The 17,632-nt window shown below is 42.8% G+C and overlaps 1 protein-coding gene across 1 annotated transcript in view; it reads left to right on the top strand.

Annotated features, from left to right (window-relative positions):
• Nucleotides 1–407: 407 nt before the first annotated feature.
• The window catches only part of SASH1 (SAM and SH3 domain containing 1), a 205,066-nt gene continuing 187,841 nt past the window's right edge, over nucleotides 408–17,632 (top strand). The window contains exon 1 of the mRNA XM_038761304.1: nucleotides 408–561. Coding sequence (XP_038617232.1) covers nucleotides 436–561 — 126 coding nt within the window. The 5' untranslated portion in view covers nucleotides 408–435. The remainder of the gene's footprint in view (nucleotides 562–17,632) is intronic.

Below are 17,632 nucleotides of genomic sequence, written 5' to 3'. Positions count from 1 at the left end.
GTGTGTGTTTGCTTGTGTGTCTGTGTGTGTGTGCTTGTGTGTGTGTTCGTGCTTGTGTCTGCTTGCTTGTGTTCATCCACTTAATCGTATTTACTGAGCTCTTGCTGTGTGCGGGGCCCTGTACTAAGCGCTTGGGGAGTCCAAGTTGGCAACATCCAGAGACAGAGGGCTCACAGGCTTGTGCTTGTCTGTGTGCTCGTGTGTGTGTGTTTGCTTGTGTGTGTGTGTTTGCTTGTGTGTCTGTGTGTGTGTCTGCTTGTCTGTGTGTGTGTGTGTTTGCTCTCATCTGTGTGTTTGTGTGCGCGCGCGCAGGGGCGTTGTGGTGCGCTTGGGGAGGTTGTGCGGCGCCGGGCGGTTGCGAGGCGCTGGGGGAGGAGTGGCCTCGGACATCACCGGGAGCCCCGGGCGAGCGGGCGGGCCAGTGGGCCACCGACCATGGACGACGAGGAGGAGGAGGCCGCGACGGCCCAGCCAGCCCCAACGGAGCCGGAGCCGGAGGAGCCCCACGGCCTCATGGCCGAGGCTTTCTCCAAGCTCTGGACCGATGTCATGGGGATACTGGTGAGTCCATCCATCCATCCATCCATCAATCCTATTTATTGAGCGCTTACCGTGTGCAGAGCACTGGACTAAGCGCTTGGGGAGCCCAAGTTGGCAACGTATAGAGACGGTCCCTACCCGCAGTCTAAAAGGGGGAGACAGAGAACAAAACCGAACATACTAACAAAGTAAAATGAATAGAATAGATATGGACAAGTAGAATAGAGTAATAAATATGTCCAGACATATATACAGGTGCCGTGGGGAAGGGAAGGAGGTGAGTCGGGGCGGGGGGACTGGCTCAGTGGAAAGAGTCCGGGCTTTGGAGTCAGAGGTCGTGGGTTCGAATCCCGCTCCGCCACCAGTCTGCTGTGTGACCTTGGGCACTTCACTTCTCTGAGCCCCGGTTCCCTCCTCTGTAAAAATGGGGGTTAAGACTGTGAGCCCCACGTGCACCAGTCTGCTGTGTGACCTTGGGCAAGTCACTCCACTTCTCTGAGCCCCGGTTCCCTCCTCTGTAAAAATGGGGGTTAAGACTGTGAGCCCCACGTGCACCAGTCTGCTGTGTGACCTTGGGCAAGTCACTTCACTTCTCTGAGCCCCGGTTCCCTCCTCTGTAAAAATGGGGGTTAAGACTGTGAGCCCCACGTGCACCAGTCTGCTGTGTGACCTTGGGCAAGTCACTCCACTTCTCTGAGCCCCGGTTCTCTCCTCTGTAAAAATGGGGGTTAAGACTGCGAGCCCCACGTGGGACAGCTTGATCCCAGCGCTTAGAACAGGGCTTTGCACATAGTAAGTGCTTAACAAATGCCATAACTATTATTATTATTATTATTAGGACAGGGTTAGCCCACTGTTGGGTAGGGACCGTCTCTATGTGTTGCCAACTTGTGCTTCCCGAGCGCTTAGTACAGCGCTCTGCACACAGTCAGCGCTCAATACTATGGGCCAAGTAAGGATAGCTCTATAAACAAAACATATTAACAAAATAAAATAAATAGAATAAATATGTACAAATAAAATGCCAACCCCTCTCCATCCCCCCCGCTTTACCTCCTTCCCCTCCCCACAGCACCTGTATGTCTATATGTTTGCGTGTGTTTATTACTCCCCCTCGTCCCCCTCTCCATCCTCCCCATCTTACCTCCTTCCCTTCCCCACAGCACCTGTATATATGTATATATGTTTGTACATATTTATTACTCTATTTATTTATTTATTTATTTTATTTGTACATACCTATTCTATTTATTTTATTTTGTTAGTATGTCTGGTTTTGTTCTCTGTCTCCCCCTTTTAGACTGTGAGCCCACTGTTGGGTAGGGACCGTCTCTATGTGTTGCCAACTTGTGCTTCCCGAGCTCAGCTCTTAGTACAGTGCTCTGCACACAGTCAGCGCTCAATACTGTGTGCCAAGTAAGGATATCTATATAATAATAATGATGATGACATTTCTTAAGCGCTTACTATATGCAAAGCACTGTTCTAAGCGCTGGGGGGATACAGTGGGATCAAGTTGTCCCACGTGGGGCTCACAGTCTTAATCCTCATTTTACAGATGAGGGAACTGAGACTCAGAGAAGTTAAGTGACTTGCCCAAGGTCACACAGCAGACAGGTGGCGGAGCCGGGATTCGAACTTATGACCTCTGACTCCAAAGCCCGTGCTCTTTCCACTGAGCCACGCTGCTTCTCTATATAAACAAAACATATTAACAAAATAAAATAAATAGAATAAATATGTACAAATAAAATACCAACCCCTCCCCATCCCCCCCGCCTTACCTCCTTCCCCTCCCCATAGCAAAATAAAATAAATAGAATAAATATGTACAAATAAAATACCAACCCCTCTCCATCCCCCCCGCCTTACCTCCTTCCCCTCCCCACAGCACCTGTATGTCTATATGTTTGCATGTATTTATTACTCCATTTCATTTGTACGTATTCTATTTTATTTTGTTAATATATGTATATATGTTTGTATTTATTACTGTATTTCATTTGTACATATTCTATTTTATTTTGTTGATATGTTTTGTTCTCTGTCTCCCCCTTCTAGACTGTGAGCCCACTGTTGGTTAGGGACCGTCTCTAGATGTTGCCAACTTGTACTTCCCAAGCGCTTAGTACAGTGCTCTGCACACAGTAAGCGCTCAATAAATACGATTGAATGAATGAATGAATGAATGAATACGATTGATTGATTGGTTAAGCGCTCAGCAAGTACCGGCGATGGAGGGTCCAAACAGCTCCCCCGACAGCACCCACCTTTTGGGCAGGGAATGTGCCTGCTAATTCGGTTGTAATAATAATAATGGCACTTATTAAGCGCTTACTATGTGCCAAGCACTGTTCTAAGCGCTGTTCTAAGGTAATCAGGTTGTCCCACGTGGGGCTCGCGGTCTTCATCCCCATTTTACAGATGAGGGAACCGAGGCACCGAGATGTTAATGATAATGATGATGGCATTTGTTAAGCACTTACTGTGTGCCAAGCACTGTTCTTAGCGCTGTTCTAAGGTAATCAGGTTGTCCCACGTGGGGCTCGCAGTCTTCATCCCCATTTTACAGATGAGGGAACCGAGGCACAGAGAAGTTAATAATAATAATAATAATAATAATAATGGCATTTGTTAAGCGCTTACTATGTGCCAGTCACTGTTCTAATGGTTACAAGGTAATCAGGTTGTCCCACGTGGGGCTCGCAGTCTTCACCCCCATTTTACAATGAGGGAACTGAGGCACCGAGAAGTTAACAATAATAATAATGATGATGGCATTTGTTAAGCGCTTACTATGTGCCAAGCACTGTTCTAAGCGCTGTTCTAAGGTAATCAGGTTGTCCCATGTGGGGCTCGCAGTCTTCATCCCCATTTTACAGATGAGGGAACTGAGGCACTAAGATGTTAATAATAATAATGATGATGGCATTTGTTAAGCACTTACTATGTGCCAAGCACTGTTCTAAGAGCAGGGGTGGATACAAGGTAATCAAGTTGTCCCACTTGGGGCTCCCAGTCTTCATTCCCATTTTACAGATGAGGGAACTGAGGCCCAGAGAAGTTAAGTGACTTGCCCAAAGTCACACAGCTGACAAGTGGCAGAGCAGGGATTAGAACCCATGACCTCTGATTCCCAAGCCCGGGCTCTTTGTACTCTCCCAAGCGTTCAGTACAGTGTTCTACACACAGTAAGTGCTTAATAAGTACCATTGCTTGATCGAGGAGATGAAGTCCAAACATCTCCGAGATCAGCACCCGCCTTTTGGGCAGGGAATGTGTCTGCTAATTCTGTTGTATTGTACTCTCCCAAGTTCTCAGTGATAACAATAATAATGATGGTAATTGTTAAGCGCTTACGATGTGCCAAACACTGTTCTAAGTGCTGTGTTCTGCACACAGTAAGCGCATAAGTATCATTGATTAATCGAAGGGATGAAGAAGCAGCGTGCTTTAGTGGAAAGACCACGGGTTTGGGAGTCAGAGGTCATGGGTTCTAATCCCGGCTCCACCACCTGTCAGCTATGTGACTTTGGGCAAGTCACTTCATTTCTCTGTGCCTCAGTGACCTCATCTGAAAAATGGGGATTAGGACTGTGAGTCCTACGTGGGACAACCTGCTTACCTTGTATCTTTCCCAGCGCTTAGAACAGTGCTTGGTACATAGTAAGTGCTTAACAAATACCATCATTATTATTATTACTATCTCCGTGATCAGCACCCAGCCTTTGGGCAGAGAATGTCTACTAATTCTGTTTTATTGAACTCTCTTAAGCGTGCAGTACAGTGTTCTACACACAATAAGCGCTTAATAAGTACCACTGATTGATCCCACCTCCCCCACATGTCTGCTGTGTGACCTTGGGCAAGTCACTTCACTTCTCTGTGCCTCAGTTCCCTCATCTGTAAAATGGGGATTAGGACTGTGGGCCCCACACGGGACAACCTCATCTCCTTGTGTTCCCCCCAGCACTTAGAACAGTGCTTTGCACATAATAAGCACTTAACAAATACCAACATTATTATTATTATTATTATTATTATTATTATTATTATTATCATCATCGAGGGGATGGAGTCCAAACATCTCAGAGATCAGCACCCAACTTATGGGCAGGGACTTTGTCTGCTAGTTGTGTTGTATTGTACTCTCCCAAGTGTTCAGTACAGTGTTCTGCATCCAGAAAGCACTCATCAATCAATCAATCAATCGTATTTATTGAGCGCTTACTATGTGCAGAGCACTGTACTAACCTTTGGGAAGTACAAATTGGCAACACATAGAGACAATCCCTACCCAACAGTGGGCTCACAGTCCACTCATGAAGTACCATTGATTGAGGGGATGGAGGGGAGAGTCCAAACATCTCCGTTCAGCACCACGTTATTGGCAGGGAATGTGTCTGCTAATTCTATTGTAGTGTACGCTCCCGAGCGCTTAGTACAGTGTTCTGCACACAGAAAGAGCTTAATAAGTACCATTGATTGACGAGTACAAACCTCTCCGAGTTCAGCACCTACGTTATGGGCAGGGAATGTGTCTATTAATTCTAATGTATTGTACTCTCCCAAGCGCTTAGTACAGTACTCCACACGTAGTAAGCGCTCAATAAATACTATCAATTGATTTATATATGTAGTACTGACGCCAAAGCCCTTTGCTTTTACGCTCACGGTCAGCGTGGTCATACTTTTACTTTGTTTGAAGAGCAGGATGGGCGCTTATGAGGTTTAACCAAGTGGAATTGGGTGTCGGTCCCTGAAAACTGACCATCCTCCATAGATCATTGGGAGATCAATAGGTCTAAAGGTCTTTAAAGGAGTGGGAGTGGAGAGTGTTTTAATCTTGCAGTACATGGCAAGAAGGTAGTCTGGCAAAAACTAATTGTCATGTAGAAGGCTCATGTAAATAAAGTGTCTAACTTATTCTGTTTAAACACTCTTTCAAAGAAGATGCTATTTGTCAGCGAAAGTTTCCTTGCTCATTTGCAGCTGTCCAAGCCAGAAGCCTTTCTCTTGTACTTTGTTTACACCCTCAAAGACACTCAACAGTTGAATTTGCGGCTTTGTGATGTATTTTGAATGCCTAGTAATCAAAACATCCTACAGTCTGGGGTAATCGTTGAAACTTTGTTTTATGAAAAGAGGATGAGGCCAATCTTCCGTGAACTTCGGGATCGTAAGCTTATGGGTCTGTGGGAAGGAGGAGTAGCCGGATTTGCAGGGTGGTGTCTAATTGTCATCCAAATGATAGGTTAAATTTTAAAACTGGATAAATCCTTAGTTGTGTTTTCAGATATTTGTTTACTTAAAGAAGTTCCACGAGTTAAAAAGATTGGCATGTGTGTCATTATTTTAATCATGCTCTACATTTGTTTTCCCTCTCTCCCCCCAGTCAGACTCACATAATCCCTTCATACTGTCAATTATTTTACCAGTGGTATTATTGTACCTAATGTAAAAAACTGAAGGACGAGTCATATTTTTTTACAAACTTCTTCATTGCCAATACTTATATTTTTAGAATATTCTTATGTGATACCAAGGCACCTGTTTTCTAACTTTTAAGCAGTTGTGATTTTTTGGGTAAAATTCTTTGCATACCATTGTGTTTAGAAAGAGTGCTTTACTAGGCTGCCCTTTTTAAAAAAAATTCCGAAAGCAAGAAAAGCACTTCTGATATTACTGTTAGGTGCTACCTTGGGAAGTCATCACTGGCTGAGAAAATCAGTTTAGCAACACCCTAAACGACTTCCACCACTTTTCAGTCAGTGGCTTTCAAGTGTAAGAAATGGGATCAAAGTTAATTTGCAGGTTTTTATGAAGCCCATTTGGCACGTTTCTGAGGAGCAGTTTTCTCTTCCCTGGTCGGTTCCAGCTTTCTGTTGCCCAGTTGTAGTGAAGAACTGTTGGCTTACTCAAGGCCGGGGTGGGGCACAAGGAGACCAAACCTGTTATTCAAAGGGCCAAAGTGTGAGGGAAGAAAATATGTACTTCTTGCAAGGCTAAATAGTATGGGGCAGGGTTTGAAAGCATTTAAGCCGTGGCATAAACAGGATGGTTTCCTATGTGAGTTCCCTCCCTGTACAGCTTGTTTTTCAATAGGCTTACTGAGTCATTTACATTCTGTCCTACAGAATGATGTAGCTAATTGACTTACAACTGAGGTTCTTATTCCTTGGGTTTAGGTGTCTAAAAGATTCAGGTTGGAGCAAAGAAGGGACATTTCAACTTGGCTGGTATCCATTGTATTTTAAAGCCTGTTACAAAACCTTTGCTGTCAAGAACTAATCTGTCCACTTGAAAATGTGGCGTTGGGTATGGTTTGTGTGAGTCACCTTTAACCAATACCCCTGGAGCCACACTGCTCATAGATTAGCTGGAAGGCTGCAGAAGGCTGCTCTGAAGTTTATTGAAGTGGCACAATGCCAATCCCTTCCTCACTTTTAGATTGTGAGACCCTTGAGGGACAAGAGACAGTGTTTAATTCCCACCTGTGTACTCTCTCCCAGCACTTAGAATAGTGCTCTGCACAAAGTAAACACTTAATAAATGCTACTAGTACTTTTCTTTTTTACTTATGGTGATGTGGATGCGTGTGATGGCCTAGTCAGCCCTCAGAACAGCATAGTTGGTTCATTCATTCATTCAGTCGTATTTATTAAATACCCACTGTATGCAGAGCCCTGTACAAAGTGCTTGGAAGCTGCCCACAATGGGTTTACAGTCTAGAAGTGGGGAGACAGATATCAAAACAAGTAAACAGGCTTCAATAGCATCAATATAAATAAACAGAGTTAAAGATATACACACATCAAGACAAGCAAACAGGCATTAATGGTAAATAGAATTATAGATGTGTACATATATAAATAAGTGGGGTGGGGAGGGGGGTAGAGCAAAGGAAGCAAATCGGGGCCACGCGAAGGGAGGGGAAGCTGAGGACAGGGGGGATTAGACTGGGAAGGCCTCTTGGAGGAGGTGAGCCTTCAGTAGGGCTTTGAAAGGGGGAGTGTGATTGGTGGATTTGAGGAGGGAGGGTGTTCCAGGCCAGAGGCAGGACGTGGGCCAGGGGCCGGTGGTGGGACAGGTGAGAACGCTGCACAGTGAGAAGGTTAGCACCAGAGGAGCGGAGTGTGCAGGGTGGAATGTAGAAGGAGAGAAGGGAGGTGAGGTAGGAGGGGGCAAGGTGATGGAGAGCTTTGAAGCCAATAGTGAGGAGTTTTTGCTTGATGCAGTGATTGATAGGCAACCTCTTGAGATTTTTGAGGAGGGGGTGACAGGCCCAGAACGTTTGTGTAGAAAGATAATCCAGATAGCAGAGTGAAGTGTAGATTGAAGTTGGCAGAGACAGGAGGTTGGAAGGTTAGAAAAGATGCTGATGCAGTAATCGAGTCGGGATAGGATGAATGATTGTAAATGCCAGAGTTGTAATATTCATTCATTCAATCAATCATATTTATTCAGCACTGTCTGGAAAGTACAATTCTACAACAGAGAATCCCTACCCAACAACTGGCTCACAGTCTAGAAGGGGGTAGACAGACAATAAAACAAAACAAAACAAGTAGACAGGCAAAGTAAAAGTGTATGGAAAAGGCTTACATTGGAATTTGTTTGTTATCTTTAGTTTCCAGTGATTCCAAAAACCTGCTGAGAAGATAGAAGGTCTGGGAGATAGATTTGGTAGTTGCTAACTTCAAAGAATCCATGAAGGTGGAAGAGAATCTCCAGTTTAGGACTTCTATCATGGTTATTGTGTGGGGCATTGTGAACTGAATAACATAAGGTTAAGTTGTATTTCTAAAAAAAAACAACCCATCATAGATGATGGTGAATATTGTCGAAGCCTTGGATTTGAAAGCAAATATCATGCCTGGAGAACATTGTGGATTGTGCTTTTAGAGAAGAATCCTGATGTATGATTACATCTTTCAGTCATATGAAACTACAAATTAGAAGAACTTTTGTCATTTATTACAAGTGAAATCCATTTGGAGTCATGTTCAACTCTGCAAGGTCAAACCATTGATGCTCTTAATAAATGCTAGATAACAGAGCTAAAGGTAAGTAGAATTAAAAGAAAATGAAAAGCCATAGAAGTTAAAATGTCAAATCACCTGGCAAAGTGGTTCTTATAAGAAAATTCTACTTTGATCATATGCCATTCACCACAGCATTATGTTGACTACATTAAAAAAAAATTGGCTGGTAGAAGATCAGACTCCCCCATGGAACATCCATAAAGTCTCGTAATGCTGTTTTTTCACTTCTCTCACTTTATTTGTTTGTGTTTCTTCATCTTTGGGTCTCAAACTGCTGTCTCTACCCCTAATTCATTTAGTAATTAATAATAATAATAATTATGGTTTTTATTCAGCACTTACTATGTACCAAGTACTGTATTATGTGCTGGGGTAGATACAAGATCACCAGGTCCTATTTGGGGCTCACAGTGTAAATAGGAGAAAGAACAGGTATTGACTCCCCATTTTGCAGATGAGGGAACCAAGACACAGTGAAGTGAAGTGATTTGCCCAAGGTCAGGCAAGTGGCAGAGCTGGGATTAGATCCCAGGTCCTCTGATTCCCAAGTACTCTCTTTCCACTAGGCCCCACAGCCTCTCTGTTTCTCCTGCTCTTTCTAGGTCTCTCTTTGGTTGCACCAAAATTATTTCAAATATGGCCACAGTAGAGAAACACTAAGAAATTTTTTTTTTGGCGTCGTGATGATATTTAGTGGAGAGGATGATGGTGAAGCTATCAGTTCGGCAATTTCTCAACGAAAGGGTGGTCTTTTTGGTGGGAAAACTGAAATGGTTGTGAGTTTTGGGTGGTTAAGGAACCATATAGTGTAGGTTTAGGACTTTGGAAATGCAAACAACCAATGTTTTCTTAAGAGTGAAATAACATTTTTAAGTCTGTCATTGTCTGGAACCTCTGGTTCTGAGAACGACAGTCTCTTGGAGAAACACACTTGATTTTTTTTTTTTACCAGATAGGTACCAGATTCCTGAATTTTCCTTAGGGAATTATTTTTAAGCAAAACTCTTATGGTAAAAAAAAATACAGTTAAATAGGTACTTTAGAATTTCAGTAATCTAGATTTTGGGAAATTAAGTGCTATAGTTTGCTTTTTCTTGCTCTTGCCTTTTCATCATTTCAGGTTCATTGGGGAAAGGAGTGAACACTCCAGTAACCCCTGTTAGCTTGGTCAAAAGTTTTGGGAGCTAGAAAAGATGGTAAGAATGAGTTAAAAAAAAGTTTAGGATTAACTGCAGATTTCAATGATCTATTCTGCCCTTGTCTTTTTTTCGCCCCTTCCTACCCCCATCTTTTAATGCCACAGATAATTAAGAGATAGCAGTATTATAATCTGCCATTGGCGGGCTCTTTTCTTTGCAGGGCTACTTGGATTTCTTTAGGAATGAAGGGCAAAATACTGGTTATCTATTTTCCTTCCTGTCTCTGGATTGGGTTTAAAGAAGTCAAATATGTTTCCTTGAGGAGTGGTGTCATTACAACAAAGTACAAAAAGTAGCATTTTACTTAAAGATGTTGAGATACAGTATCAACAAAAAGAGTAGATGGCATTTCATTTTGTGTACTTTAATTTCTGTTTTAAGGACATTGAAGCAACTATAAATCTCAAGGAAGTTTATAACCAGAACATTTTGTTAAACAATAAATAAATGAATTATGTAGTGTATTGTCCTTTGTCGTAAAAGGAGGCAGTATCTGTGTGGAAGAAGAAAGCTCTATTTGTATCTGCCTGCCACAGATTCCAGCATTTGAATCACAGCAGTGACTTTTTTTTCCCTGTCAAGCTATTTTTCAAATATGGTAGGCAAAGTTTTTAAATAAAATTTTACATTTATTCCCTCTAGTAGTATACCATTGAGTTGCTATGTGGAGAGTGGATTACTAAGTGGAATAAGTTTGTATGACTAAAAAAGAGTAAAATAACTTACTATGCAGTTCTTATGATAAAATGTATTTTTCTGAGCATGTAGCTTTTGTGAATACACCCCCAAATAAGTGAATTGTGACTTGCTGGCCTGCCCACTGTTGGGCAGGGACTGTCTCTATGTGATGCCAATTTGTACTTCCCAAGCGCTTAGTACAGTGCTCTGCACATAGTAAGCGCTCAATAAATACGATTGATTGATTGATTGATTTTGACTACTTATCTGGTCTGTTCTGTGGCTAGCTAATAAAATGTTAATAAAATGCCAGCACTAATCCTTTATGAGGGAAAGGCCTCTTGGAGATAACCTATCTTGTATCTTTTCCTTGCTTGTCAAGTCACATAATACAGATGTCGCCATCAAAGCATCTATGAGACAGGGCTGGCAAAAGGTTGATTAGCTTTCTGTTTCAATATGTTTTTAAAAGAGACATTTCACAGGTGCCTTTCATCGGTCTCAAGAGATGGCATTAGAATAGGAAAAAGGAGTTTGTACCTACAGTCTCATAATCAGGATTGTTCTCCAAGCTGGTCTAAAAGTAATTTATAATACACTGATTCCTTAAGTTTCTCCGAGTGTGGATTTTCCTCTTCAGCTCCCCACTACCTTCCCTTCCTTTCTCTTTTCCCTTCCCTTGCCTCCGTAGAGATTGGATAGGTGTGGAGGAATATAAAATCGTGAAAAATCAGCACTCAAAGGGAGCAATAATGAAAACATATCAAGTCCTGGTTACATTTTGATTGGAGTTGGGGAAACTTCGTTGAAACCTAGTCAGTCCCTAATTGAACTTTATTTTTTATCATGGATCTAGATGAATAGAAATGTTAATAAAACTGCTTTATTTAAATTGGAAACCTCTTAAACAAATGCCTTCTAATGTGAGTTTATTTGTATTTTTTCAGTCACTATTTAACAGGAACAGGGAACAGTAACACTAAAGGAACAACACATGCATGCAATAAATATCATTGATTGATTTACTCACATCCCATTGACATACCAAAGTTCACATGACTGTAGCTTCAGAATTTAGTGGTGACCAAAAACTTTAGATACTTGTAGTATGAAGTTTTCAAAGGGCTGTATTTTCAGGAAGATGGTATGTACAAAAGGGTGTTAGATTTTTGTTGATTATAGTTAGAACTTTGGAAATATCTATAATCACATATAAGGTTGCCATGAAATTAATTTTTCATTTGAAATTAAACAATAATTGTGGTATTTGTTATGCACTTACTCTGTGTCAAGTACTGTGCTAAGTACCAGGGTAAATAAAGTGCAAACTGGATCCCATAGAGTCCCTCTCCCATATAGGTCTCCCAGCCTAAGGGGGAGGGCCACAGTCAAGATTTTCCCCACTGCTTCTTCCCTTGCCCTTTCTGTGGTTGTGTTACTGGTTCTAGTTTTCCAATGTGTAAGGGCTGCTTATCTTTGAAATTCTGGATTGCCCTACTTTATTTAAATATATTTGCTTTCTTTGAACCAACTCCTTTTGCATAAAACTCATTTTTTTTTTGTTTGTTGTGGTAACATTTGAAGTCCTTTTACATTAAGGAATACTTACAGAAATACATTCCTAGGTATAGGGTAGTTTTTGTGGTACTAAGCAGATGAGAAGCGGCGTGACTCAGTGGAAAGAGCATGGACTTTGGAGTCAGAGGTCATGGGTTCAAATCCCAGCTCCACCACATGTCTGCTGTTTGACCTTGGGCAAGTCACTTAACTTCTCAGAGCCTCAGTTACCTCATCTGTAAAATGAGGATGAAGACTGTGAGCCCCACGTGGGACAACCTGATCACCTTATATCCCCCCAGTGCTTAGAACAGTGCTTTGCACATAGTAAGCGCTTAACAAATGCCATTATTATTATGTTAATACAAGAAGCACATGCTCTCCATTACAGGAAGTCCTACCCCTCCCTTCCTTCCTTTCAGCCAATACTGTAGTCCTATAAATCTCCATAGTTTAAAAACTCAGTTGCTAACTGAGGTGATCAGGATACTTGATCAGTTGGGATACAGAGTTTGTTTTGTATACTAAGCATTTAGTAAATTCATAAAATAGCAAAAGTGGGTCACCCAATGACTTTGAACCATATATTGAGCTGTTACGTAGTTGCGCTCTCTTGAATGGAATAGTTTCCACATTGTCATTTGCAATAACTGATAAATCTTTGACAGTTGCTAGTCAAATCTTTTTTTGGATCTTGTTCCAGTTAGGTGGTGATCTAAAGATATCATGTTTGCTCTTGCTAGATGTGACAGGTCCTAATCAACCTGGAAATTGTGCAGCATTGTGAAAACCCACTTCAAGACAGTAAATCTATATATTGTTTCAAGGGTTCACAGAGCTTTACCCAATAGACTGGAAGCCTCTGGAAGGCAGGGACCAGGTATTTTGCTTCTCCCAAGTGCTTAGCACAGCCTCTGCACTCAACTTCTATCGGTTATCACACATAAAATCTGTTAAAACCAATGCTTTGATGAAATGTTCATTCACACTTCATAGTCTGTGAAACATAAGTAGATGTTATATTGTGGTTTTTCTTGATAATTGACCATAGGGAGAGGAATCTCAGGGGGCTTTTTTTTTTCTTTTTTGATCTTATCTGCTCTATCCTCAAAGGTTTCAATGCATGGAAACACTAGTCATTTTTGTATGTGCGACTTCACCCAGTGCTTAGGACAATCCTCTCCAGTCCCTCCCTCCCCCTGCCTTTCTTCAATTCTCTCATTTTTTTTTTTTAGCAGTATGTCAAGAGGGGATCTCCCGCCTCCTTTCAAAGTCCACCACCTCTACCTGCACCTCCGACCCCATCTCTCTAGACTGTAAACTTGTTGCGGTCAGGGAACATGTCTGCTGATTGTGTTATATTGTACTCCATCATGTGCCAAATCATTTGATTTGATTGATCTCTTCTCATCTCATCAAAACATATATCCCCTTCATTCTTCCCTCCCTGACTGCCATTTTCAACTGTTTACTTTATAATGACTTCTTCCCTACGGCTTTCAAATTGCTCATCTAGCCCCTGTCCTAAGAAACCCTCCCTTGACCCCACAGCTCCCTCCAGTCGTCATTCTATCTCCATCCTACCCACTGCTTCCCCTTTCTCTCCTCCAATTCTCTCCTTGACCCCCTCCAATCTGGCTTCCGTCCCCTTCAGTTCAAGGAAATTGCCCACTCGAAGTCACCAATGACTTCCTTCTTGCCCAATCTAGTGGCTTCTATGACATTCTAATCCTGTTTGACCTCTCAGCTACCCTCAAAACTGTGGACCACCTACTTCTCCTGGAAACATTATCCAACCTTACCTTTACTGACACTCTTCTCGTCTTATTCTCCTGACTCTCTGGCCACTTATTCTCAGTCTCTTTTGTGGATTCCTCTTCTGCCTCCCACCCCCCAAAACTGTGGGAATCTCTCAAGGCTCAGTTCTTGGTCCCCTTCTATTCTCCATCTATACCCCCTCCCTCGGAGAACTCGCTTTCTCCTTCAGCTTCTACGCAGATGATTTCCAAATCTACCTTGGGAAGCAGGATGGTCTAGTGGTTAGAGCACGGGCTTGGGAGTCAGAAGGTCATGAGTTCTAATCCCACCTCTGCCACTTGTCTGCTGTGTGACCTTGGGCAATTCACTTAACTTCTCTATGCCTCAGTTCTCTCCTATGTAAAATGGAAGTTAAGACCGAACCCCATGTGGGACGGAGACTGCGTCCAACCCAATTATCTCTACCTCAGCAGTTACAACAGTGCTTGGCACACAGTAAGCACTTTTACAAATATTATAATTATTATTATTGTTATTATTACCTTTCCAGCCCCGACTTCTTCTCTGCTGTCTTGCACTTCCTCCTGCCTTCAGGACATCTCTACTTGGGTGTTCTGCTGACACCTCAAACTCAATGTGTCCAAAACAGGAATCCTCATCTTCCCACCTAAATCCTGTCCTTTTCCTGTCCATCCTTTCCTGTATTCAGCACAACTATCCTCCCGACTTACAAGCCCATAGCCTTGGCATTATCCTTGGACTCATCTCTCTCATTCAACCCACAATCTGTCACTAAGTTCTTTTTTTCAGTTCTACTTTCATCACTTTGCTAAAATCTACCCTTTCCTTTCTACCCAAGGTGCCACTCTGCTGATCTAAGCTGATCTAGAGAAGCAGCATGGTTCAGTGAAAAGAGCATGGGCTTGGGCGTCAAAGGTTGTGGGTTCTAATGCCGGCTCTGCCACTTGTCAGCTGTGTGACTTTGGGCAAGTCATTTAACTTCTCTATGCCTCAGTTATCTCATCTATAAAATGGGGATTGAGACTGTGAGCCCCATGTGGGACAACCTGATTAATTTGTATCCCGCCCAGTGCTTAGAACAGTGCTTGGCACATAGTAAGCGCTTAACAAATGCCATCATTATTATTAAGCACTTATCCTATCCTGTCTTGATTTCTGCATCAGCCTCCTTGCTGACCTCCCCCTGTATCTTCAAACTCCAGTTGATACTTCATTCTGCCGTCCAGATCATTTTTCTAAAAAAAAAAAAAAAATCAGTTCACACCTTTCCACTCCCCTAAGAACCTCCAGTCATTGCCCAACCACTTCTGCATAGACATAAACTCCTTACTGTTGGCTGTAAAACACTCAATCAGCTTGGCCCCTCCTGTTTTACCTTGCTGACATCCCACTACAACACAGTTCACATGCTTCACTCCTTCATGTCATCTTAATCACTGTACATTGATCACATCTACCTTCCTGCTGGCCCCTCACCCATTTCTCGCCTCTGGCTTGGAAATCCCTCTCCTTCATAATAATAATAATAATGATGGTATTTGTTAAGCACTTACTATGTGCAGAGCACTGTTCTAAGCGCTGATCATATCAAACAGACCACCACTTTTCCCACCTTCAAAGCCTTATTAAAATCACATCTCCTCCAAGACTTCGTCCCTTACTTAACCCTCATTTCCTCTACTCCCTCTCTATCACCCTTGCACTTGGATTTCTACCCTTTAAGTCTTTAATATTCACCTCAACGTATGTACATAGCTGTAATTTATTTTAATGTTTGTCTCCCCCTCTAGACTGTAGGTACCTCTTGGGCAGGAAACATATCTACCAACTCTGTTGTACTATTCCAAGTGCTTAGTACAGTGTCCTGCACACAGTCAATATTCAATAAAGGGGCACACAGTCAAGTGTATAGTCATCACTAAGGGGAGGGTGGAGCTCCTTGTCTCTTCAATGCCTGTGGGACAAACTGCCTACTCATGGCCTCCCCTCACAGCTATGTGGAGAGAAGGGGTCTGGAAAGGAGTGTGGGACTCATTTTTATTGAGCACTTACTGTGTACAGAGCACTGAACCAAGTGGTTGGGAGAGAAGCAGCATGGCTCAGTGGAAAGAGCATGGGCTTTGGAGTCAGAGGTCATGGGTTCAAATCCCAGCTCCGCTAAGTGTCAGCTGTGTGATTTGGGGCAAGTCACTTTACTTCTCTGGGCCTCAGTTCCGTCATCTGTAAAATGGGGATTAAGACTGTGAGCCCCGCCATGGGACAACCTGATCACCTTGTAACTTCCCCAGTGCGTAATAAATGTCATTATTATTATTATTATTACTACAAAATAACAATAAACAGACAAATTCCCTGTCCAGAATGAGTTTACAGTCTTGAGGGAGTTTCTGAGAGCTGTGGCATTGGTCTGGTCCTTTAGGTGTTTTCTGTAGAGCCAACCCCATTTGGCGGAGGGCTTGTGGTGCGGTGACCAAGTTCTCTAACCAAAGTCACTAGTGTCAGCAGTGAAACTCTTGGCACAGTTCTATCTTTTGTTCTTCTTCTTCGCTTTATGTCAAAGTACAGGCCAGGACTGGTGTCTGAGGTACTGGGTTTATTCATGCTCTGATGGGCTTCAAGCAGTGCTATTCACTGAGGACCTGCTGTGGACAAATGTGGACAAATTTTTAGACTGTGAGCCCACTATTGGTTAGGGACCGTCTCTATATGTTGCCAACTTGTATTTCCCAAGCGGTTAGTACAGTGCTGTGCACACAGTAAGCGCTCAATAAATACGATTGATGATGATGATGACAAATGATTGTACTAAGCAATTGGGAGAGTGCGGCAGAAATAAGACACAATATTCCCTGCCCTCAAGGAGCTAACAATATAATGTAAACTCATCAAGAGCGGGGAATGTGTCTGTTATACTGTACTCTCCCAAGTGCTTAGTTCAGTGCTCTGCACACATTAGGCTCAGTGGAAAGAGCAGGGGCTTTGGAGTCAGAGGTCATGGGTTCAAATCCCAGCTCCGCCAATTGTCAGCTGTGTGACTTTGGGCAAGTCACTGAACTTCTCTGTGCCTCAGTTACCTCATCTGTAAAATGGGAATTAAGACTGCTCCCATGGGACAGCCTGATCACCTTGTAACCTCCCCAGCGCTTAGAACAGTGCTTTGTACATAGTAAGCACTTAGTTGTAACCTCCCCAGCACTTAGAACAGTGCTTTGTACATAGTAAGCACTTAGTAAATGCCATTATTAAAAAAATACGATGGACTGTTTGATTAATGGTCTTCAGGGACAGCGTTTTTTTATATCTTAACGAAAGGGTCCAGGCTCTGACTGCCCAGGATGTCATCCAGGAGGACTAAGACAAACTGCTGGGTTCCCAGTCTCCATGAACACAGAGTTTCTGGAGTTTTGATTGTTCCCCCAGGGCTTTTTCCTTGGGGTTCCAGCTTCTCTAATGCCACTGATTAGGATGACATCCTTGTGCAATCTTCAGGGCCCTGCTATGTTGGAACTATGTTCCCTGACTAAGCCCCCCCCTTTCCTCTGCTCCCCCTTCCCTCCCCATCACCCCCACTTGCTCCCTCTGCTTTACCCCGTCCCCACCCTACAGCACTTCTGTGTATATATGTACATATTTATAATTCTATTTATTTTATTATTCATTCAATCATTCAATTGTATTTATTGAGCGCTTACTGTGTGCAGAGCACTGCACTAAACACTTGGGAAGTACGCAAGAGAGAAGCAGCATGGCTCAGTGGAAAGAGCCCGGGCTTGGAAGTCAGAAGTCGTGGGATCTAATTCCAGCTCCGCCACATGTCTGCTGTGTGACCTTGGG

The sequence above is a fragment of the Tachyglossus aculeatus genome, chromosome 2 (genome assembly GCF_015852505.1).
Source record: "Tachyglossus aculeatus isolate mTacAcu1 chromosome 2, mTacAcu1.pri, whole genome shotgun sequence".
Taxonomy (NCBI): Eukaryota; Metazoa; Chordata; class Mammalia; order Monotremata; family Tachyglossidae; genus Tachyglossus; species Tachyglossus aculeatus.
Note: the sequence above shows the minus strand (reverse complement) of the source record. Positions and strands in the feature narration are given on the sequence as shown.